This window comes from Protobothrops mucrosquamatus, unplaced genomic scaffold (genome assembly GCF_001527695.2).
Source record: "Protobothrops mucrosquamatus isolate PMUCROS unplaced genomic scaffold, P.Mucros_1.0 scaffold1771, whole genome shotgun sequence".
Classification (NCBI taxonomy): Eukaryota; Metazoa; Chordata; class Lepidosauria; order Squamata; family Viperidae; genus Protobothrops; species Protobothrops mucrosquamatus.
In genome coordinates this window covers 436,529-461,863 of record NW_015387909.1, presented here as the reverse complement: position 1 = coordinate 461,863, position 25,335 = coordinate 436,529, and the positions used below count along the sequence as shown (strand labels likewise).

At 41.2% G+C, this 25,335-nt stretch overlaps 1 protein-coding gene across 1 annotated transcript in view; it reads left to right on the top strand.

The window, feature by feature from the left end:
• Window positions 1-25,335, top strand: part of FAT3 (FAT atypical cadherin 3) — a 285,051-nt gene that overhangs the window by 98,738 nt on the left and 160,978 nt on the right. Inside the window, exon 4 of the mRNA XM_029285492.1 lies at window positions 22,556-22,870. Coding sequence (XP_029141325.1) covers window positions 22,556-22,870 — 315 coding nt within the window. The remainder of the gene's footprint in view (window positions 1-22,555; window positions 22,871-25,335) is intronic.

Sequence of the window (25,335 nt, the reverse complement as noted above, 5' to 3'; positions counted from 1 at the left end):
ATAGAGAGTTTTCTGACTTAAATATTCAAAGGCTGAAATCAATAGCAGGAAAGAGATACACACAATTAAGGGGAAAACTGGGACCTACTGATGTTTACCCTTGTTCCCCACTTAAACAAGTAACATTATTTTAGCAAAAAGCAGAGATGATGTGGAAGCAAAATATTAGAACTGACAATCATGCATACCATGGTATTAATAAAATATGCAGACAAAATACCCTCAAGAATTCATATAAAATATAAAGTAGCTTTCAAAGTGTCTTTAAAATGTTTTTAATGAATTTGAAAAACACTGGCTATCTTAAAAACCATCTGAAGAACTGCAGAATAAAATTGGCATGCTGCAGCTCTACAATTCTATAAACTACTTCTGCTAAAAACAAGCAAATAAAAAAATAAAGGCCCATATTTATAAAACATAATAAAAGCAGGATCTAAATAAATAAATATAAATAAATAAAATAAACTTCTGCAGTGTGGGCCACCATGAAATGTCTCCTTTCTTTTTCATTATAATATTTTCCTTCCGTCCGCAGTCGTTCAATTGATGGCTTTCCAAGGTTGCTCATTCTTGATCTAAGACTTTAGAGAATCCTAATAAATAAATAAGTAAGTAAGTTCATTCTAAAATAACACAGACTTGGTTTTATACCTTTGGCTTGTTCCGCTATGGGCATCCTTTTCATCTTTCTGTTTTCCGTGGTATTATCAAAAACAAAACAAATGTGAAGACATTAACAAGCAACCTTTTTTCCCCCTGGTACTTAAGTAATCTTCCCCATACTCAACTGAAAATGAGTAAAATACTATCCAAAAATATTCTTCATTCGATTGTTCATGGAAACATGCATAATGCTTCATGCTCTATTCTGCACCAGAAGTATCCATAAAAAATGCACAAATTTCACAATAAAATGACATGGAGAGGTGTCTTTTGGGAGAGTTGTTAATAATAATAATAAGGAGAAGGAGAAGGAGAAGGAGAAGGAGAAGGAGAAGGAGAAGAAGAAGAAGAAGAAGAAGAAGAAGAAGAAGAAGAAGAAGAAGAAGAAGAAGAAGAAGAAACAACAGCTTTTCCCAGGTTTTGCCAAATCTTATATTAAAGTCATAGCTGTCATAGTCTTCATCCACCACTAGGTGTCAGCAACATTTAATTTCCATGTATTTTGATCCTCCATAAAAAGATTAATTCGCTGCTTCCATTAGTATAAGGGTGGGGCGGAAATCCCCCTCCTTCCCTTTCGGAGGTATTTTGCTTCTTGGGGATCTTTTCCAGGAAATTACATATAAAATAGAAAAGAGAAGATCGGATTTCTCACCCAGTTTCAAGCATTCTGTTCACAGTTGTGCTGGTTAGTGCTTTTGGACTTCGGTTGCTAGTAGCCTGGGCTGATCAATGCAAAATGGCCAACCTATCTCCTGTCGGGTTAGAAGGCTTTCCCCAAGTCGAACGGAATGGCCACCACCATTCCAGAATCGCTGGAGCACCCTTCTTTTTTTGACGTCTCTCCGAGGCAACTTAGACCCATTTAGGGTCCCCTGGCAGGGCGAAATTAGCTGCAGGCATGCGGAGAATCCGCAAGCCTGCGACCGGTCGCTACCACGCAAAACCGGAAGTCGCCTCCTACTCAGACATTACCTTAACAGCTCTTAAGTTCTTGGTTAGGACTTGAGCTGTTAAGTTTTTACCAGTCCCAAATCGAATCGAAGATTAAATCTTAAATAGTAGTAGTAGTAGTAGTAGTAGTAGTAGTAGTAGTAGTAGTAGTAGTAATCAGAAGCAAAGAAAGGTAGTACCAATAGTAATAAGGGCCTGAGGTGCAATCCCAAAATCACTGGAATATCACTTGAACACTATTGGCATTGAATAATTCACCATCGGTCAATTGCAAAAGGTGGCTTTATTTGGAACAGCTTCCATCCTGTGACGATATCTGTAACACCATCAAACATCCAGTTCTGCCTATCCCAGGTCCTTGGAAAGGACTGGACAGGTAGACAAAAATGCCAAACGCAATCTGAACATCTGGCTGACTGTGCAACAAACTAATAATAATAATAATCAGTTTTTATTGCAAAGTTGCTACCGCTTGGTTTTGTAATATTTGGCAGCCTATAACATCTTTATATTTTAAGTCCTGGCTGCAGTCAGCTGGCATTGTAATTTAGAATTTAATTTATTAGTGTAGGCCAAACACTGCAAGTATTAATCGGGACATCTTTTTCGAGGAAGCAAAGCGTCAAGTTCTGCCCTCCAAAAGCAATTTCTTCTTTGTAGCCTGAGGAATTTTTGATACCAAGAAACGGAGAGATAGCGTGAACTGTAATATCATTTTCTAACCTGTCACATTAGAGAGATAATTTGTAAGGTAGTGTGTTGCTTCTCCTCCCCTCAGTGCTTCCCTTGCTTAAGAAATGTGCTTATTCGGAACATCCCTATAGGAAATCCGTGATGAAGATATCAAGAATCAAAATGTCACTGTTGAATTAATCTCTTCCTTCTGAATAACTCGGGAGAATAATAACGCAGGGACATTTGTAAGATAGTCAGGTTTCAAGTTATCATAGGTGTCTTTAAATCCTCTCCCTTTTTTAAGATTAGACCTGTTTTTGAATAGGAAAGGAAATACTTGGAGAATCCTAATTTTGTGACTGGAATAGAAAGCTTTCAGCATCAGGGTCTATGGCCCTCAACAATCCGCCCTTGAGATCTTTGCCGAGAATATCCTTAGTATCTGTGGGGCGTTTTTCATCTTTCCATTGAATTTTAATGGGTTGACCTTGGGCCAGTCGCCATCTCTCATCTGAACATACCTTACAGTTACAGGATTGCTGGGGTTGGTAGAGGTGTCTGTGTGGCATGCAGGAAAAAATAGTCAGAATGAAGGCTACAACTATGCAATCAAAACTCTGTCCATTCTTATTTTATTTTTTTTTATTTATTAAATTTATATACCGCCCTATCTCCCTTGCGGGACTCAGGGCGGTGAACAGGCGATACTAAAAACCACGATAATAAATAAATAGTTTGTTTTAAAATCGAATTAAATAACAGGCCTATTCTAAAAACACACCCGTAAAAAACCCCCCACTGAAACATAATCAAACTACGCCAGGCCGGCCGCACGAAATAGATGGGCCTTCAGGGCTCGGCGAAAAAGGCGCAGGTCCGCAACTGTACGTAGGTCGGGGGGTAGGTCATTCCAGAGGGCAGGAGCTGCCACAGAGAAGGCTCTCCCCCTGGGGGTCGCCAGCCGGCATTGTCTGGCCGACGGCACTCTAAGGAGGCCCTCTCTGTGGGAGCGGACTGGTCGAAGGGAGGNGTGTTTGGTAGGAGGCGGTCTTGCAAATACCTAGGTCCATTGCCATGGAGCGCTTTAAAAGTTGTTACTAACACCTTGAAGCGCACCCGGAAGGCCACCGGCAGCCAGTGCAGCTCGCGCAGGAGAGGTGTTACATGGGAGCATCTAGAGGCCCCCAAAATCCCCCGCGCGGCCGCATTCTGAACTAGCTGGAGCCTCCAGGTGCACCTCAAGGGGAGCCCCATGTAGAGAGCATTGCATTGACTGGGAGCTGCGTAATGTTGGTTAGAAGATGGATGTTTATATAAATCTCAATGAATGAATGAATGAATGAATGAATGAATGAATGAATGAATGATCTATGTTAAAAAAAATGGGTGGAAGAACAGAGCTTTGTGCAATTATGATTGCCATCTTAACTGTTTTATCCCCCTTCACCCAAAAGCCTCGGACATACGGTTGAATTAGGGCAGATAGAACTATATGTGCTGTCTGAGATTCTCAGGCAGTGATTCCTAAGCTGTTTGATCCAATTATCCCTTTTCCTAGTCTCAGATAATGTCATTATCCTCACAAACTTTGCTCTTTCATACAAGCATCTTAGCAGCAGCAGCAGCAGTCCCAGAGAGGGTTCTGGTCTCACAAACAAGCAAACAGAAATTGCTCTATAATCTAGCTTCAGAATCATTCTAGTGGATAGGGGGAATTTAAGTCTGGTAAGTGAGTAAATATATAAATCAGTAAATAAATGAATGTATAAATAAAACTCCCTAGCAATACCAGGAAGGAAAAAAAACTCTTTCTTTCTTCCTTCCTTCCTTCTCCCTCCCTCCCTCCCTCCCTCCCTCCTTCTCTTTCTTTCTTTCTTTCTTTCTTTCCTCCCTCTCTCCCTCCCTCCGTCCCTCTTTCATTCATTCATTCTTTCTTTCTTTCTTTCTTTCTTTCTTATGTATGTATGTATGCATTTATTTATTTGTTTGTTTGTTTGTTTATTAAATTTAGATGTCACCCATTTCCCTGATAAGATTACTCTGGGTGGCCTACAAAATGTTTTATCTTGTTTATATGTTGTTCAGCCCCATTTTCTTCCTTAGTCTGCCTGTTGCAGCTTTCAAATACCCTCTTCCCCATTGAGGCACATTTCCCATCACCCCCAACGTCATCCATCAAACTTTTATCTATTCTCTGTCCTATGGACTCTGGATCTTCCTCTGTTCTTTGCTTTGTTTGATTTTACTTTTTATTGAAGCACTATTGCAACACAAAGAAACTGTAGGAGAAGAAGAGGCAGAGTCAAGAGAAGAATCAGTCTGGAGTCATTACATTCCAGGTCCAACCCCTCTTGAATTCCATTAACTCTCATGAAGCACTAACTTAATGCCAACCATTAGTTGACTACATTTTTGTGTATGGGTTTGAGCAATAAATCTTAATTGGAACTTAACGTAAGGTCCTGATTCTTCACGCCTGACATAAACCATTCAAGGTGCTGCAGTTTCCAATTAACCAATTCTAATGACAATTGGGTAATAATAATAATAATAATAATAATAATAATAATAATAATAATAATAATAATAATAATAATAAGTTGGAAGAGACCTTGGAGGTCATCTAGTCCAACCCCCTGCTCAGGCAGGAAATCCTATACCATTTCGGACAAATGGCTGTCCAGTCTCTTCTTAAAAACTTTCAGTTTTGGAGCATTCACCGCTTCTGGAGGCAGGTTGTTCCACTGGTTAATTGTTTTGTAATCCAGGTGTTCTGTAATCCTTTTGTGTAACATTTAATAGTAGTTCCCAAGCTGAATGATTTTGAAAAATAATTTATTATTTTTTTTCTTCCAAGCTTTTTCCAACAAGGTTCCACTTTTTTGAGATCAAAAGTGTTGATCCATCCATTGATTTTTGTTGTGTCAAGAATTGATGCAATGAAATAAATTCCAAAAATTGAATTCCCTTTCCCTATTGCCAGCTTTTTACTAAATATTACTAAACTTTAAATTCTACAAGGTATACTGAGCTCGTTTACATACTCAAAACTTTTCATTAGAAAACACAATTGCTTCATGGTTGAAGGCTTGATCTTTAAAATAACCTGTTTAAAAAAATAAATCTGATACAGAATTGTATTTAATCTGGAAACTATTATTAGGCTCCAGTTGTACCTGTGGGCTTGTATCTCATCTGACACCTGAGTTTTTCTTAACATAAAGTGTCCACATATAAGTCATGGATGACTTGTTAAATTGTTAGTGACTAGATAAGGCTGCAGTTTTTCACTTTAACATGCATTTCACACTGCACTGATTATTGTGGTTCAAACTCGTATAGTGACTATTTGAATAACGATCTGTAGTTTTTAAATGTTAAAAGATCATCAAATACATAGAGCTAGCAATATAAAAAATTAGCAGTATTCTGGTAGCTTACACTTAGTTTATTTCATCTGACGTGCTTGTAACTCTCTATTTTTTGTTTACTTTTTATTCTCTTTTTTTCCCTTTTAAAAAAGTAGCAATCTCTCTCTATATATCTCTGTGTGTATTACAGTAGTTCCATCTGAAAGCAGCCTACTATCATACTATCATTAGTACTGTATGTTCACTACTCACTTTTCATCTTCGTGTTTTGATTAAAGTAGAATTTCTTTTCTTGGGCTCTTTTGAAAATAAGAACATAAGAAGAATCAGATTAGAACATATGGAGTTTGTATTATGATTCCAAAGGTGGCCTTCCGGTTACTAATAGGAAGTAAAGTACAAACAAAGAAATAGCTTTCTCCCATTTTGAACCTCAACATCTAGTTATTTATTTATTTAGCATATGGAAGTAGTACAATTAGCCAGGAGACTCAGGGCGAACTAGCTCCACCCCAGAAGGACAAGTGATGTCCTGTGGCCTTATTTATGGCTTTCTCTCACCACCGATTTACTCAAAGTCGGGCGTCACATCCGGGCAGGTCCTGTACTGCCGAGGTCCAACGGTCCGCACAAAACACCTCCACATTTCCCACCAAAGTGGTACTTATTTATTACTTGCATATAACATGCTTTTGAAGTACTAGATGGGCTGAAGCTGAGGCAAGTGACGGGAGCTCACTCCACCCTGTGATGCTAGAACTCAAACCGGTGGCGCAAAAACCCATCTCCACCATCTTTAAGCCGCTGAGCTATTGCACCTCCCAACATATGGTTCTAGGAATAGATACAAAATGTCTGTATCCATTATACACCAATTTTACCATAAATCATAAGCCATTGCATCCCTTTTCCAAATGTTGTGTTGTGAAAAGCATAAACATTTTAAAATTATTTTTTTCCTCCACAAAATAGGCATGCTAATTCATTGCAAACACTGAGAATGCTTTTATTCATCTTGTAGTAATTTTTTTTGAGTTGCATGTCTGTTTTATGAGCCTACCTGTTAAAAAAAGGATACAGATGAGTGGATTCAACTCAATCTACATATCCCTCCAGAAAGCATCCCTCTAGGGATTCGTGTGGCTCCCATTTTCCACTTGTTATTTAGCCTTAATCATTCTTTCTCTCAGTCTTCAAAAGGGGCTTGTTGTTTAGTTTTGCTTATCTCACTTGTGTGTGTTATAGCACCATTATTTCTCTAGTTCATGATATTTCCAGTTTTTCCCCTATGCTAGAGATTTATTTCACAGTAGCTATTACCAAACAAAAACGTTCTTCTTTTGCTGCAATTATATTACCAATCCCTTTTTTGAACACCAGAAAAAAAGTTATTCTAACAAGATAGAACGGTTCACGGAGCACATAACGTATTTTGTAGTCAGTGACACTTCAGATCTCATTATTCCTAACCTGTGTGCCCTTTTCCATACATACCCATCATTATTTTTCTATATATCACTATTTCACCACATTGAAAGGTAGAGAGAGATTAAAAAAAGATACCAATGCTAAAGACCAAGAAGCATCTCCCACTAAATTCAACAGCTGTTAGAAGTGTTGTGGTTTAGGAGTCCAGCCAGGAGGTAAAGTTAGAAGGAAAAAATGGCCTGGTTCTCTGTTAAAGTCACTCGATTCTATGTTCAGTTGCTATCTCTCAACCTAGCCAACATCCCAGATTTCTTTTGAAGATATCATGGGAAGGAGATGTCTCATTATGCCAATCTGAATTTCATAGGAGCACAAATGAAACTTGGGATAAGAAAGTTCTACCCAAAGGAAGAATTACAGAAGGTATTTGTTGGAAGAATCCAGAGAAAGAAATATTTTGGGGACTATTAAAAAGGCAGAATATATTTCCCCAAAGGAATAATGGAGAAGATCTTTAAAAAGGCAGAAACGTCCCCCCACACACACCCCAGCCAGACAACTGAGCAGAAACCAGCTTTTAGAAATGCAGATGTAATAATCCATTCAGGAAAGTTGGAGCCTTCCAGCTAGAGACTGAAGAAATTAGGAAGACAAAGACCCTTAAAATCTACATACCCCACCCAAATTCTAAGGACAGGAAACATAATAGGATTAACCCACCACCATCAGAATACCAGAAAGGCACACTCAGACTCAGGTCAAAGTACCATGACACAGGAAATACAAAGCCTCAAATAGGAGCAGGAAACAACTTCAAGAGCCCCAGAAGGTATAAAAACCCACTCCCTGCTCTTTTTTTTCTTTTTTCCAGAGCCATCTTTCTGTCTGGCTCTCCTCTTCAATAAACTACAACCTTCTTTATAAAGCAGTCGCCATGTTGTTTATTCCCGGCTTGGACTGGACCCTGATGAAGATTTTTCCTTCAACAGTATACAAAAAAACCCCTCATGAATATCAGTCAGCTTGAAAAGTTCTGGATGACCTCCCATGTTAATGTTACACAAACTTTTGAAATACGAGTTTGCTGTACAGGTGATCCTCAACTTTCAACAGTTTGTTTAGTGATTGGAGTTAACAACAGCATTGAAAAAAGTGACTTGTGACTGCTTTCAGACTTAAATCATTGCAGCATCCCCGTGGTCACATGATCAAAATTCAGAAGCTTGGCAATAGGCTCATATTTATGACGGTTGCAGCGTCCCGGAAGCATGCGATCACCTTTTGTGATCTTCTGGCAATCAAAGTCAATGGGGAAGCCAGATTCACTTAACGACCGTGTTACTAACTTAACAACTGCAGTGATTCACTTAACAACTGGGGCAAGAAAGGTCGTAAAATGGTGCAAACTCACTTAACAACTGAGCAAAAAAATTTGGGGCTCAACCGTGGTCTTAAGTTATGGACTACCTGTATTTTCTTACCTTCATTTGCCTGCCATGGCCTATGGCAGGGGTAGGCAACCTTGGCTCTTTTATGACTCATGGACTCCCAGAATTCCTGAGTCAGCATAGCCGATTAACCAAAGACCTACATATATATATGTTATATAAAAAGATATTTAATATCAGCTGAGCATCAAAGGAATAATCTACGACCAGATAACTTTTATTTATTTTTTCTTCTTCTCTTTTTTAATTTTATTTAGTGTTATTCATTTATAACATAAAATGTGAAATACAAAAGCAAATAGTAGGGGACAACGGTAGAAAAAAGGAAAACAAAAAAGGTGGGAAGAAAGGAGAGGGGAGGAACAAAAGGCATTGACTTCTGAACCATTTCTGACTGTGACTCTTCCCCGGCTTCCAGGGTTATTCTCACATATCATTACAGCCACCTCTTGATGTCTTTGAACTTCTCCACAATTGCTTCTGCATGGAATCCTTGGCCAATGAAATGCATCTGCTAAACTGAGCAGTATAAAAAATGCTGCTTTTTTAATTACTAGGAATAAAAAAAAATACAATTGCAAGGCAGGCTCACAGTTTGCTGGCCTACAGTTTCCTTTGCCTAAAGATAATGCTGTCCCTAACATTGCTATATACCAGTGGTGGCGAACCTATGGCACGCGTGCCAGAGGCGGCACTCAGAGCCCTCTCTGTGGGCACGCGCGCCGTTGCCCCAGCAGAGTTCGCCAGAGTAGCGAGCACATGGCGTTTGGAAGCGACAGGGCAGGAAGTGAGAGAGCAAGCAGCGTTGCCCCCCCCCGGAGATGGCGAGGGACTGGCTCCCGCAGCCCTGGCCCTGGCCACGCTTACCCACTGCAGCCACACCCACCCAGTGGGCCACGCCCACCCACCTCCCCTGAGGGCACTACAATGCTGATGCAGTCCTGGCACTTAGCGATAAATAAGTGGGTTTTGGATTGCAGTTTGGGCACTCGGTCTCTAAAAGGTTTGCCATCACTGCTATGTACTCTTAACTTCACACTAAATCTATCAAACTGAGTAAATGCACTTAAATTCACACTATGGAGCAACTAAAGGCTGATTCTCAACTCCTTGGACATTTGGTTAAATGTTTGCCAGCCTGCATCATAACCCGCTCTTAACAAATATACAGAAAGGGAGATAAAAATCCATATATTTTTTGTGGTTTTTTTTTTTTTAAAATCTGCGAACTAGTAACTGTCTTTACTCATGCAAGACATCTGCTTCTCTAGATGTCAGCCCCGAAACAGCTCACAAAAAAGCCAATTAGAATTCTGTAGCAATCATTGCAATTTTAAGGAAACTTTGAAGGAAAGGTGTTTAGTTCCCGCTGGCTGGGGAGATTGGAATCAAGCAAGTTGCGTGAATAGAAAATAAATGGCAAGATGAGGCCTGTGAAAAGATGGTAATGTGATGAGCTTTCTAGCCCGAGCTTTTCTCTCAGCAGGCACACGGACTCTAAGAGGAGTGAGAATGGGAGATACTTTATCCCCTGAAGTGAGCAGACAAGAGGTTTTTGAACAACTATTGTCCACCAAAGTAGAGTCAGTCCAAGTTAGAGAGGAACTTCTCCCTCATATCAATACTTGAAATAAAGCTTTCCAGGACTACAGTCGTTGTGGGAAGCATGGAAAGCTGTCAAAAAAAGCAGAGGGAACTTTTCAGAAATAAGAGAACTTTGAGGGGATTGCACTTGAATGCAAAATATTTCTTGGACATCACAGGAAGTGGGGTTATGTGACATCTGAACACCGGTCCATTTATCTCAGGGATGGTCAAATTGAGACCTGGGGGACATTTGTGGCCTTCAAAACTTCCCTTTTCCTAGAAATCTCCATTTTACAAGAAACCGCCATTCCATTCCATTCTTCTTTTTTTTTTTTTAGCTTCCAAAACCCATGTGAAAATATAGTATCAAAAGTATGAGTCCCAACGCCTTGGGGATTAATAGGCACAACTGATTTTTGGGGGGATGTTTTGCAGATGCTATAGCAGTGATGGCGAACCTTTTAGAGACCGAGTGCCCAAAAACCGCACCGCTCCCTGGCCTGCCCCCTCTCCCCCCCGGCCCACTCCCACTCCGTCCCCACTCTGCCCTGCCCCGTCTGACCGCAGGGCCACTCACCACTTCCACGGCCTGCCACAGCAGATCAACCAGGGACCCAGCAGTGCCATGGCAGCCACACCCTCCGCCCATGCCCTGCAGCACCATCTGCATGCAATGGGGCGTGAGAGGGAAGTCTTGTCCCTGCTGCCTGGCTGCCATGTCCTTGGCTGCGTGCTCCACGTGGGCTGCACCCGGGGGACTCTCCTCTGGGGGGCTCCTGGTGAGGAGGGGGCCACGGAGGGAGGCAGGGCTGGGGTAACAGCGTGCGTGCCCACAGAAGGGCTCCGAGTGCTACTTTTGGCACGCGTGCCATAGGTTCGCCACCACTGTGCTATAGCCAAAGCAAATCTGAATTTAGTATACTATATCTTACGTCTTATAATGGAACAAAGCAGGATATAAATGCCATTAATAATAAGGAATATAATAGAATTGACAGCAGATTTCACACAAAGGTAAATGTTTAGTTGAATTTGGAGCATCCTGGCTAGATAAGAGTATTTTAATTTATGCTACAGTTTTGTTCAGCAGCTTTATTTGAACTTGAATTATAAAATGACTTTTGCTTATTTGGTTGTTTCTTTTTGCCATCCTACATCCTTCAAATTCTTCAATGTTGTCTGCCTTTCAAGATATATATTGTTATCTCAGTTTCTTCTTGGTTAATGATAAGAGACGTGACAACTGCAAGAAATGTCCGTATCAATTAAAAAAAACAACCCTGCTTTTGTGTGCCCATGTTGAAAGGCAGATGGATGGATAGATAGATTGTCGGTAGATAGTCTGTATGAAATTTTATGGAGGATGTAGGGCTAATTGAAAATCCTCACCTGAAAAGCTTTGGGAATTGACTTCCTGTAAAAGCCATTTAAATTTACAGACATTCCCGGTGGTAAGAAAAGGCCTTGTGATCTTTATAGGTTTTGCTTTTTCATTAAAAAGAAAAGTCTGCTCAGCTAATACTTTTGCCAGATCGCATGCTGGTCCGGATGCCAATAGCTGCCCACTCAGGAAGGGGATAGTTGAAATATTGGACATGGCAGAATGTTTGTGGAGATTCTCAATCATCCAGGATATAGTTGTCCCAAAAGTGCTTTTCAAAAGTTATTTTCTTGGCCTCGGTTCAAGCCCTGCTTATCTGACTATTGCCTTGGGCAGGGGCCTTCAAACATGGCCCTTTTATGGTTTGTGGACTTCAACTCCCAGAATTCCTCACCCAGACATGCTGGCTGAGGAATTCTGGGAGTTGAAGTCCACAAGTCATAAAAAGGCCAAGTTCGAAGACCCCTGGCCTTGGGAGTAGCTCTTTGTCCTGTTCTCCAAGGCTTTCCCTTTGCCCTCTAAACCATCCTCAGCCACTGAATTAGGAATAATAATAATAATAATAATAATAATAATAATAATAATAATAATAATAATAATAATAATAATAAAGTTGGAAGGGACCTTGCAGGTCTTCTAGTACAACTCACTGCTCAGGCAGGAAAACGTATACCAGTGATGGAGAACCTTTTAGAGGCCGAGTGCCCAAAAACTGCCCCCCCCGCTTCTCTCACACCCCGCCTGCCCACAGGGCCACCCACCGCCTCCACTGCCTGCCACAGCAGATCACCCAGGCGGCCCTGCAGCATCATGGCGGCCACGCCCTCTGCCTGTGCTCCGCAGCTGCATCTGCACGCGAAGGGCATGAGGGCGGAGTCTTGTCCCTGCTGCCCGGCTGCCATGTTCTTGGCTGCGCTACTCCACACAGGCCGAGCCTGGGGGTGACTCTCCTCCAGGGGGGCTGGTGGTGAGGAGGGGACTGCAGGGGGAGGTGGGGCTGGGGCAACGGTGCGCGTGCCCTCAGAGAGGGCTCCGAGTGCCACCTTTGGCATGCGTGCCATAGGTTCGCCACCACTGCCTTATACCACTTCAGACAAATGGTTGCCCAGTCTCTTCTTAAAAACCTCCAGTATTGAAGCATTCACAACTTCTGGAGGCAAGGTTTTTTCCACTGGGAAAGTAAAAGTACCTGATCCCTGATATTGAGAAAAAAGCTGAGATGTTGTTGCTTCCCTTCTCTGGCACAGATAGAATTTTTAAAAGAAGAGACCTTCCTTAACTTTATTATTGTGTAAATTCTTATTTTGTTTGACCTTGTGTTGGATAACATGGAATACACTCAAGTTTAGAAATGGAAACCAAGCTCAAAAAGTATCTCTTGATTAGCACCGTGCATTATAATGACCCTTATATACACACATATGGACACAAATATTACACCTCACTGTGCTTCCTGCAGTGATACACATTTTGCAATTAATGAACTGTCAGATTCCAAGTCCTTAAAAAGAAATATGTTAGACTTTCTGTGTACACTAAAAGCATAATATTCCTTGGTCTGTTGATTCATTGGCATGAATACTCCTACCGCATCAGAAATTTATCAAATTAAAAAAAAATGCTACCTTATGTTCTTGGCTTAGTCTCTAGTGTTTTATATGCAGAGGATGTGTTTATGGAAACCATCTGAATTCTCACCTGCAAATTAAAAAGATAAATTTTTTCTACCTCAATTAAATCTAGATCAGATAAGTTTGTTTTTTTTTAAGCATCACTTTCTCTTGGAATGCATAGTAAAGTTTGGCAAATACTTAATAAAGTTCACTTTATTTTAACTTTATTAATAAAGTTTGTTTAATAAAGTATTATTACATAATAAAGTATGGCAAATAGCCAGTTTGGTGTAGTGGTTAAAGGCACTGGCCTAGGAACCAGGACAGTGTGAGTTCTAATCCTGCCTTAAGCATGAAAGCCAGTTCGGGACTTTCAACCAGTCACCAGGACACTGTGAGTTCCAGTTCCACCTTAAGCACAAAAGCCAGTTGGGTGATGTTGGGCCAGTCAGTAGGAGATTGTGAGTTCTAGCTCCACCTTAAGCACAAAAGCCAACTGGGTGACATTGGACCAGTCAGTAGGAGACTGTGAGTTTTACTCCTGTCTTGGGCATTAAAACTGGTTGGGTGACTTTGGGCCAATCACCAGGAGATGGTGAGTTCTTGCTTTATCTTAGACTTAGGCATAAAAGCCAACTGGGTGTCTTTTGGCCAATGACCAGGAGATTGAGAGTTTCTGGTCCTACCTTAGCCATGAACATCACTTGGGTGACTTTGGGCCAGTCACCAGGAGATGGTGAGTTCTAGTTCTGTCTTAGGCATGAAAGCCAGCTGGGTGACTTTGGGCCAGTCGCTCTCTCTCAGCCCAGCCCACCTCACAGGATTGTGGTTGTGGGGAAAATAGGAGAAGGAAGAAGTACTAAATAGGAGGAGGAAGAAGGAGTCTATTTATAAAAAAATAAAAATAAAAGCAAGATAAAAATCAAATAAAATACTCAAGAAGTATTATTCTCCATGGTTTCTCTTGTGTGCATGTTTTGATTATACACCTTCATAGACGCTGATCAGAATGAAAAAGTTAGAAGAGTGTTTGTGACCATCACCTTCAACTCTGTGATCAGTTCAAGAATCTAAACTTAAGCATATTGGACAGATGGCTGTCTAGATTCTGCACATTCCATAAAGAAGAGCCCACATTGATTGTTAATTTATTCCACTTCCAAAGCCCAAAAAATGAATGGCTTTCACTTTTAGGAAACATTGCCTAATATTCATCTGAATCCTGTCTTCCTGCTGCTTAAATTTATTATTTCATGTCATGAACTCCTGAGCAAAAGGGACAGGTTCGTACCTTATCTGAGGCATAATTTCAGGTATTTGAAAAACGTGGTCATGTACACCCCCCCAAAAAAAATATTCTCTTCTGGAACCTTCCCTCCCCCCCCTGCAATTCCTCCAATCTCCCTTTACAAGAGTTATTTTTTAGTTCCCTGATCGTCTTCATTGACTTTCCCTCAGTTTGTTCCCATCTCTCTGTTTCCTTCTTAAAGTGTTGTGTCTAAAACGGGGCATTGTACTTGAGCTGGGTTTCAAACAAAGGAGAACTTAGTGGAACTATTACTTTCCATGATTTCAGAATCCTCTAGGTTTTATCCAATTCTTGGCAGGACTTCTATGAATACCATGGCATCACTCTTGACAGGTTTTGGCTGGCAAAACACAACTGCATTCAGATAGACACATAAGAACACAAGAACTCCTGCTAAGTAGTTTATATTGTAGAAAAGTCATAAAGCCACAATGAAAGAATTCAAACAATTAAAGTGTTTCAAGTAGAAAATGTATTTTGCTAAGCTGTTCATTCTCTTGGCCAGCCTATATAACACACACTACTGGGCCTCCACTTCTGCAGTGGGGAAGCTCTGTTTCCATCTGGCCCTTGCTTCAAAGATGGTCTGATGGGTTGTCATGTTGCCATTCTCTGACCCTGTGAGGATTAACTCTCACAGATCAGGCATGTCTAATGCTAAATCTCCTCAGTTTAGTTCTGATTGCCAAAGGACATCCGTCTTAACATATTTATTCTTTTCCCCTTCACCTATTTGTCTTAAAATATTGGTGTATATTCCTTTATCTGATTTATTTTATTAATTAATTGCTGAGCTTGTCAGCTGGAAAACTGTTTGTCTGGGTTCAGGACCCAAGAGCCACGCGATGAGGTGAGCTCCCATTACTGGTCCTGGCTCTTGTCCACCTAGCAGTTCGAAATGTAAATGCAAGTAGATAAATAGGTACCACTTCAATGGGAAGGTAATAGCATTCCATTCGTCTTGGTAAATAGCCATGTTGGCCACCTGACCACAGAAGCGTCTTCAGATAACTCTAGCTCCCTCGGCTAAAAAAACAGAGATGAGTACCATCCCCTAAAGTCGGAAACGACTGGACAGGGGAAACCTTTACCTTTAATCATTTATCTTTTGGTTTCCCCACCAAAGAGGTTTGAATAAGGCCTTACTGTTCCACTTCTTTGTAAGCTTTTTGGTCTTGGTCCTATCTTGTAAATGACAGCATGAGGAAGCAAAAGATAAGATGATAAGATAAGATAAGATAAGATAAGATAACCTTTATTGTCATTTTTTTTACTGTGGGCACAACGGCACACATCAAAAATGAAATTTAGTTGCCCGCTCTCAAAGTGAAACACATACATGACGCACACATAAACATACTATGAACAACATATGTATAGATCCACATCTCTACATATACGTAGCAAATAAATATTAAATATTGTCCATCTTGAATATATAACAGAAGGAGGAAGCTTGAGAGTTCGCAAGGTTAATGCCGTATGGAATGAAACTCTGGCTGAATCTGGATGTTCTGCTGCGGATACCACGAACCCCCCTCCTCCCAGAAGGTAACAAGGAAAACAGGTCGTGAAGAGGATGTGTAGCGTCCCAGATTATCTTACGGACCCTGCTCAAGCAACGCTTCTGTGCTATGTGCTGGATAGGAGGGAGGGAACTGCCAATGGGCATAGTCTTTGCTTTTTCTCTGTCCAAAGGTATATCTCTTAAAAACACTTCCAAGTCTCTCCTAAACTAGTGTCATACATCCCATTTGCCACTATTTGAAGATGGGTTCTTACAGATACAGACCTGCTATCTGTAAGATAGCTATTATAGGTCCTTTGTCATCTTCTAAAGCTTGGTGGGAACTCTCATCTTTTCTCAAGTGCCTTTATGCTCCACGTCTCCTATGGGAAATATCTCTACCATACTGCAATAAGTATCAAGGGAAATCACTCTGTGGTGTGCTGCTAAATGTTTAAGGACTGGCACAATCAGTTCCATTGCTACTATCATGTCACTAGCTGTAGAACAGCTGATTGGTGTGCTAGACATCAGAGGTCATCTCTGCTGTCAACTGTCTTGCAAAATTCACAAAAAAATAACAATTAGCTCTCACAAGCGGGTGCAAGCCAGCCCCAGCAAACATCTCAATAGCCTATTTAAGGCAAAAAAAGGGGGGAGGGCAAAAAGAGATAAAAACCATAATCTCTCTGCTATCTATTTTGTCCCCTGCGAGTCCTTCTCCACACTAGTTGTTGCCCTCTGTGCTATCATTGGTTCCATGTTGCTCGGTTGATTGATGAGGACTATCCTGTCTTATTTGGGTCAGGTTTTTTTTGTTTGATGTCAAGGAACCTCAATATTATTTCTTGGTTCCACTTGACGTACTAGTCTCAGCAACTGAGATGATCCAGTAGAAGCTAAGCCTGATCACACATGGGATATGATGATGATGATGATGATGATGATGATGATGATGATGATGATGATGATGATGATGATGATAACGATGATGATATCCATTCAATTGTGTTCGACTCTTGGCAATTCTATGGGTCAAGTCTCTCCACAACTTCTCATCTTGCACTACTTCTTTGAGTTGTTCGATGCTCTGGCTGGTGTCAGCTTTGATGGTGTCCGGCCACCATGTTCCTTGATGATCTTATTTCCTTTTACCTCTAACTTTTCCAAATATAATTGCTTTCTCCAGTGAATTCCCCTGCATGACATAGCCAAAGTAAGTGAAACGCAGTTTCATGATGTTATGAAACATAAGGAGAGACTATCATTTCTCCAAAACCTACGAAATTCCAAAGAGCCTTTGCTCAAATGAATTTGCAGATGACCAATCAGAAAAGTCGAGTTATCGGTTTTCTTTTCTTTCCTTTTCTTTCCTGTCTTCATACATGGGAAATTCAACACAATATTTCACAGATTTGGAAAAGTTCCCTGTAGTTAAACTTTGGGCCTGACAAATAAATCATTAATTGTAAAATTGCTTTTCTGCTTCCATGATCTATGTTGATACATTAATCAAAACAGAAAACAAAAGAAGAGAAAAATCATGGTATAGAACAGAGCAAATAATTTGAATAGAACTGAGTAAGTGAAGAGAGCCGAATAAGTTAAATCAATAACCGAACCGCAGCTTAACGTGGAATTGCTGATCATTTCACTGTGGATGGTACCCTGGAAATAAATAATGCCACATGAGGAAAGAAATAATAAATCCATATATTTTTCAACCTTTTTTCTTTCTTATTTCAACTGAACGTGATACCATTACAGAGGAGAGGCAGATATGGATTTTTACTAGCTTGAAAGTAACTTAGGTTCTGCTTTTGCAAAAAGCTGCTAATACACCAATTCCCATGGTGACAGTATTTGATGGTTGCAAGTCAAGCTCTCTTGTATTTTGTTCTGTCTGGCTCTGTTGACCTCCCATTTCATATTGATTGTTTTGTTGGTTAACTGCTGTGTTGGTTTATTTAGTTTAGTCGGTGCTTTCCACACATTTTCTTTTCACCCTTGTAAAAAAAAATGAAACTGATAATTCTGAATCATTACAAAAATAAGAGAGACACAGGGAGCATCTTTTGACATATATTCATTTTGACTGATGCCAGAGATTTGAGGCAGATGGCTCCCTCACTCTGCAAAGCAGAATGGCTACAGTACTTTTCACCCTGTGATGTAGCCAGCCCATCTTAATGGCCACCACTGGAGGTCTGCTTGCCTCCAAACATTAATCAATAATCTATGTCAATAAATAAACACAGAAACATTTAATCCAATTTACAATAAAGTCTCCTTTCTGTTAGGCACATATAACCGGGAACAGGAGTTGAGTTCAAAGCACTTCAAGTTTATTACATGCTACTTATACACAAGAATCTGGTATATTAACACTCGAGGCAAATTGGCGCTAGATAAGAGTCAGCCGAATTCACACGGATTGGGGCTGGACTTAGGTCTCATGTGGGAATGTAACGACTCCAAACTGATGACACATTTGACTCCACCTTCAGGCTTTGCCTGGTCATCTCCTACACTTTCCTTTCTTAAATTAATCCTGAGCAGTAAAGGCTGATTCAAATAATTAGAATAGGATTTTCCAGGTATTCTTACAAGACCCAATGCATATTCTCTAACGTTTTTCTTCCAAACAGAGGTAACCAACCTTTCGGGCTCGTGGACCGGAGGGAAGGAGAGCAGCTTCAAATTTGGTGCACGTTTGTGCACATGTGCACAAGGTCACACACACTGGCACGGCACTAGCAGCCCCCATTCATGCATGCAGCATGTGCTGGTGCCGTGCACATGCGTGAATGGCCGCACACCCCTCACGGCAGCTAGCGGCCCGTTTGCACATGCACAAATGGGCTGCAGACACCCACCCCGTGCTAGCGTCCCTGTTCGTGCCCACACACATGCGCAAATGGGGCCATGGGCGTTAGCGCAAGTGGGGGGAATGCGTGCCTACACGTGCGTGCACCTGCCAGCCATTTCCATGGCCCGCTGGCCAAGAGCCCACAGCCTGGTCCTGGGCCGTGGCCCATAGGTTGGGATCCATGATCTAAAACACAGATAAATGAGAGCATCTGTGAACACCTATGCAGCCAATGAAGCCTCTTTTTGCATCTGCTTGAGATTGTTGCCCCTATATTCAGATAATTCTCAGCCTACAATCATTATGTTACCTTACAGGTTGTCACTCTGACATAATCTCAGTTTGCTACAGCCACCTTTGAATCTGGCATACCGCAAAGCAAATTTGCATCAGTTTGAGCATACATACATACATAGATAGAGCCAGTTTGGTCTAGTGGTTAAAGCACCAGGCTAGAAAGCAGCAGACTGTGAGTTCAGGTCCCACCTTAGCCTTGAAAGCCCGCTGGGTGACTTTGGGCCAGTTCTTCTCTCTCAACCCAACTCATCTCAAAGGGTTGTTGCTCTGGAGCAAACAGGAGGAGGAAGGTGCGTTGGATATGTTTACCGCCTCGAGTTATTTGTGAAAATAATAAAGGCAGGATATAAATAAATGAATACGTGAATATAAATAAATACATGTTCTTTTCTGCAAAGCTTCTCGGGTCCCTTTAGGACCCCAATGAGCAATCTCAAGGTGGGGAGGCAGATAACTGAAAGCAAATTCTTTGTTGGAATGTGCACTCTTTGCTAAGATTGGGGGAGAACCAGAATCAAGGTCATCTGGAATACTGGAGTGTATTCTGGGAGCCAAATTGGGTGAACAGTCTTATTTTGAGTAAACAGGTGTCTTTAGAGCGAAAACCTTGTCTTTAATTTGAAATATATTTCTATTTGATGAGGAAGATGGCTGTTCAAAACAGGAGTCTCTCTGGAGGATTCCACAGTGTCTACTTCAAGCCTTAAGTAGGCTCTTCAAATTTGAGGAGGTTTGAATCAAAGCATTAGGGAGCTGCATGTCCCTAATTTGTTTGCTTGTTGTTGTTGTTTTTGAGTGACTATATCAATCACTCAAACTTTTTGACTTTAAGACGTGGACTTCAACTTGCAGAATTCCCCAGCCAGCATGTATTCATGTATTTTAATTCTGTTTTTGGTCCATGACTGAACATATAAACCAATAAAATAATGAACAATGACCTTGCTGGCAAGGCTCACAATATCTGGTTTGGGATGTAAAACTCCCAATCCAATCACTTTACACCCCCCTCCCCACTATTAATTTAGAGATGGTTAGTTTTAACCTCAGAGAGTTCCAGTTTAGTTTGAGGCTGAACTAATTTCTCACGCCTTCCCACTGTCAGCTGTGTAATGCAAACTATAGAGCATGCCTGTGTTGGGATTCATCCTGAATTTTGATGGAATCAAGACAACTGTGAATGATGTACTGTAACTGAGTTTGTGCTTCTCATCTCTGTCCATAGCTTCTACTTAGTGTCTGGCATGATGTCCTCAGAAATCATTACATCGTAGCTTGGATGGGAAAATTCTGGACCGTTATCGTTGTCGTCCAAAGCGTTGATTAATACCTTTAGTTAAGAATCAAAGGCAGGAAAAAGAAAAGATAGAATAAGATTTATATATTTACCAACTCTTGTCAAAAGGACATATGATTATTTGGACATACAGGACACACATTCAATTTCGCAGCTACTAAGATTGTTGGCCATGCAGGTACAAAAATAGCCAGAAAAATAACTGAAGCCTAGGAAACGGGCCCCTTGTCAGTTAGCAGGAATACTGATTTACCACCAGCTTACCAAATACTTAGGAGCCTTGGTAGCACAAGGAAACGAAAACCAATCACCACCCATCAACACACCAATCCGCCAATAGGAAGGCACCACATAAACACAACTCACAGAACAGCCCAAAGCATGTATTCCAGTAGAGAATAATTCCCTGAAAAATGGGCTCCAGCAAGAGTCCGAAAACTCAGGTGACACCCAAATTTGATCTCGCAAACTATATAGTTAACTGTTCTTTCCTTATGCAGGTTCTAGAAAGACTTAAGCCACAGTGAGGTGTCGTTGTTTTACTTTGTTTTTCCAAAGACGGACATTGACAGCTGTACACTGTGAACGCTCACAGTGCCTACCACATCACATCTCCACTATTTTATTCCCTTCTTGCTTTTCCACAAAATAAAACAGATTAAACCTCCTAGGTGGATAAGTTTAGAGGGCTATTATTTCCATTAAGGGAAATCTTCAAAGCAAGCCTACATCCCTTTAAAGAATAATAATTAAAATGTTATTTCACAGCTCGTCGTAGTCTCAGAGCGGTTTGCTGTAATAACCCACAACCAAAATTAATAAAACATATTAAAATAACAGTTGAAAATTAAGTTTTAAGTCAACCTTAAAAGCTGTTTTGGGAAAAAAGGTGTTTTAAAAACCTTTTCAAATACTAGTGAGGGAGCCAATCTCACTAGTGAATTCTAGGGAAAGGAGTAAGAATAGAAAAGACTGCAGCTACCTTAAGAAAGCATTGATCTGTATTGGACAGAAACATTTGATTCATCCCTTGCGGCCTAATATCTGGTACGAGTAGTCCTCAACTTACAACCATTCATTTAGTGACCATTTAAAATTATGACACTGGGGAAAAAAGTGACTTATGACCGTTTTTCACATTTACGACCATTGCAGCATTCCCAGGGTCACATGATCCAAATTCAGACGCTTGGCAATTGTTTCATATTTATGACGGTTTCCGAGTCACAGGGTCATGTGATCACATTTTGTGACCACCTGACAAGCAAAGTTTATGGGTAAGCCAGACTCATTTAACAACCCTGTTACTAACTTAACCACTGCAGTGATTCACTTAACAACTGAGGCAAGACAGTTCGTAAAATGAGACAAAACTCACTTAACCAACTGTCTTGTTTAGCAATGGAAATTTGGGGCTCAATTGTGGCCATATGTCGAGGACTATCCTAACCTGTAGCTACAAGAATAAAATTATATACAGGTAGTCTTTGACTTATAATCATATTTGAGTCAGGAATTGTGGTCATAAGTTCAGGCAGCAGATACAATTTTTAGATTTTTGGGTGTGGTCATTAAGCAAATGCCGCGGTTATTAAGTAAGCATTACAGTCATTAAGTGAATCCATTTTCCCCAATGGGAAAAATTGTATGTAAACATCAAAAACCAGCAGAACAAAAATCGCAAATCACCTCAGGACACCACAAATGCCTCCAAAGAACCCAAAATACGATCATGTGACTCCCCCCCAGGGACAGAAATGGCCATTGCAACTTCAAAAACAGGTAGTAACTAGCTGTGGTGATGTCCATTCTAATTTCAACCGATCATAAATTGAGGACTGCCTCGTGTAAAATTATGTAAGAAAAGTTAACGGAAGGAAATACAGTAGGGTGGACAATACATGTGGATGCGCAAAATATTTTGAATTTTAAGCATCTCGGATTTCAACCATTCTGCTCTGAGTTCAGATCTCCCCACTTTGTGGAGCTCAAAGCTTTTGTTTCAAATCCCAAACAGGATGTTTGAGGCAGTTGACTGTTTTGTTCATATTTATTTATATTCCATTTCAACTTTTTACTAGGAATGGCTCTGTGCCCTTCTAAGCTTTTTTTTGTTTTTTTTGTTCCTTTTATCGTTACTCTTTCCACTTCAGGTTACCGTAACAGATGGAGCAGTCTCTCCTAAGCAGTCTACCGTATGGCTGGTGGTCCAGGTTATGGATGAAAACGATAACAAGCCTCAGTTCCCAGAGAAAGTCTATCAGATCAAACTGCCCGAGAGGGACCGAAAGAAGAGAGGGGAGCCCATATACCGAGCTTTTGCCTTCGACAAGGATGAAGGCCCCAACGCGGAGATATCCTACAGTATTGTGGATGGAAACGAAGACGCCAAGTTCTTCATTGACCCCAAGACTGGAATGGTTTCGTCGCGAAAGCAGTTCACTGCTGGGAGCTATGATATCTTAACTGTAAGCCTTCAATACTGGAATAAGCCTTGTTTTATTTCTTTGATTTAAGAGCAGGTTTTACTGTTTTTAGGTTTCCTTGCGGGAAGTCCTCGACTCACAACTAGTCACTTTACAACAAATAACGATGGGCCTAGAACAGGGGTAGGCAACCTTGGCTCTTTTATGACTCGTGGACTTCAACTCCCAGAATTCCTGAGCCAGCTGGCTCAGGAATTCTGGGAGTTGAAGTCCACGAGTCATAAAAGAGCCAAGGTTGCCTACCCCTGGCCTAGAACAACTGTTTTACAGCCCATGAAGTATTTCTAGCCAACGTAAAATGTCGTGCCTCACACACACACCCCACATATGTATTATACATACATACATACATATCTGGCGTACATACATACATACATTGTGTTCATGTGAAGAACCAGTTCAGGTGCATGGCAACTGGCTCACCTTTCCAATTGGCTGCACAGTACCATGGTCACGTGACCACAATTTGCAGAGGTTTTTTTTTTGTCAGTTTCCAGCATTTTTTTTGTCATTCAGAAGAATAAGGCTCCACTTAGGAACACTGCATTTGTTTAACCACGTTGGTTTATTTCATGACTACGCAGATTCACTTAACCACTGAAAAAAATGTTGTAAGATCAGGTACGGTCATACGGGTGCCTTGAGTTACAATGATAATGACTTACAAATCAGAGATCCAGGTTCAATTTCGGTCGTACGTCGAGGACTACCTGTAGCACAAGTTTTCATTAGCAACAGTTTGCTTGTCTGGAACCCTCAAGTTAAGAACTGGATTGTCAAGTAAGTTGAATTCGGGTCAAGGTCAAGGTTTCCCCTGTCTTGTCATGTCTGACTCTGGGGGGCAGTGCTTAGCCGAGGGAGCCAGCATTTTCTGAAGACAGGGGTCCTCACCCTTGGCAACTTTAAGACTTGTGGACTTCAACTCCCAGAATTCCTCAGCCAGCAAAGCTGGCTGAGGAAGTCTGGGAGTTGAAGTCCACAAGTCTTAAAGTTGCCAAGGGTGAGGACCCCTGGTCTGAAGACATTTATGTGGTCATGTGGCCAACGTGACTATGTGCTGAGGTACATGGAACATTGTTACCTTCCCACTGAAGTGGTATCTATTTACCTACTCGGATTTGCATGCTCTCAAACTGCTAGGTGGACAAGAGCTGGAGCAAGGAGCGGGAGCTCACCCCATTGCGCATTGCTCTGGTGTCGAACCCGGGCTATCACTTTCCCATCTAACAAGCTCAGTGTCTTCAATCGTTGAGCCATTGCGCCCCTGATGGATTTTCAATTTTTGACCTGGATTTTCAAGTCAGTTGAATTCAGGTATCTCCATTCAAATCAAATGTACAGTACTTTTAAGACTCAGTATTTGTCTCACTCTTATTGAATATGAAAAATAGTTGGCTGGATGGCCTATGCACGAGAGATTAATTGGAATCTGCCTTCTTCGTTATTGGAAGGAATTCACAGGAACTTAATTGGATGGCAAGTGGCGAAGGGGTTAAGTGGGCACAGGTGTCTGCTGGTGTGTCACGCAGGTCGACAGCATGCCTTCTCTGGTGCCTCTGATTTAAAAGCCATAACAGTGGTTGCGTGGTGGCAGCAAATTACAGTCTAAGCAGGTGGCTTTTCACAACTCACTCTGTGTAACAAATGAACTTTGCTTCTTGGGAACGAGTTCAACGGCAAGCAAGACAGTTTGCTCAAAGTGCTTAATCAGGTCTGATGAATACTTAGTTGCTGCTTCACACAAGATGTGAAGCGTGGCCAGTGTTGACCTTGATTAGAGTTTGGCTTTTTTTCTCTCCTAAACTAGTAAATTGTAGAAGGGGATAGTCCTCGGCTTACAACTGATCGCTTAATGGCTGTTTGAAATTACGACAGACCTAGAACAAGCCTAAGGTTGAGTATGTTGTACCAGCCCCCAAAATGGATTATTTCCATGTTAAAGAAGTTTAATGAGATCTAACCTCAGCCTTGATTCCTATGAAGATTTTTGGTTTTTGGTTTAACTCAGTCCTCCAGCTCTGTTTTATTCAGAATTATCTGTGTTGTGGGTTGGAAGGCTTGTTAAAGAGAATAGCAATAACAATATCACTTAGACCAGGGGTCTTCAAACTTGGCCTTTTTATTACTTGTGGACCAACTCCCAGAATTCCTCAGCCAGCATTGCTGGCTGAGGAATTCTGGGAGTTGGTCCACAAGTCATAAAAGGGCCAAGTTTGAAGACCCCTGACTTAGACTTATATACCACTCCATACTCAGCTGTACATATCCACCCCGGGCCACCCCAACGATGCCCTTGACGTGATGGCCCGATGCCTGGAGGCCGTGAGGGTCTGGATGGGGAGGAACAGACTCAGACTCAACCCGTCCAAGACCGAGTGGCTGTGGCTTCCAGCGCCTCGGCATAGTCAGCTGATTCCATCGCTGACTATAGGGGGCGAAACTTTGGC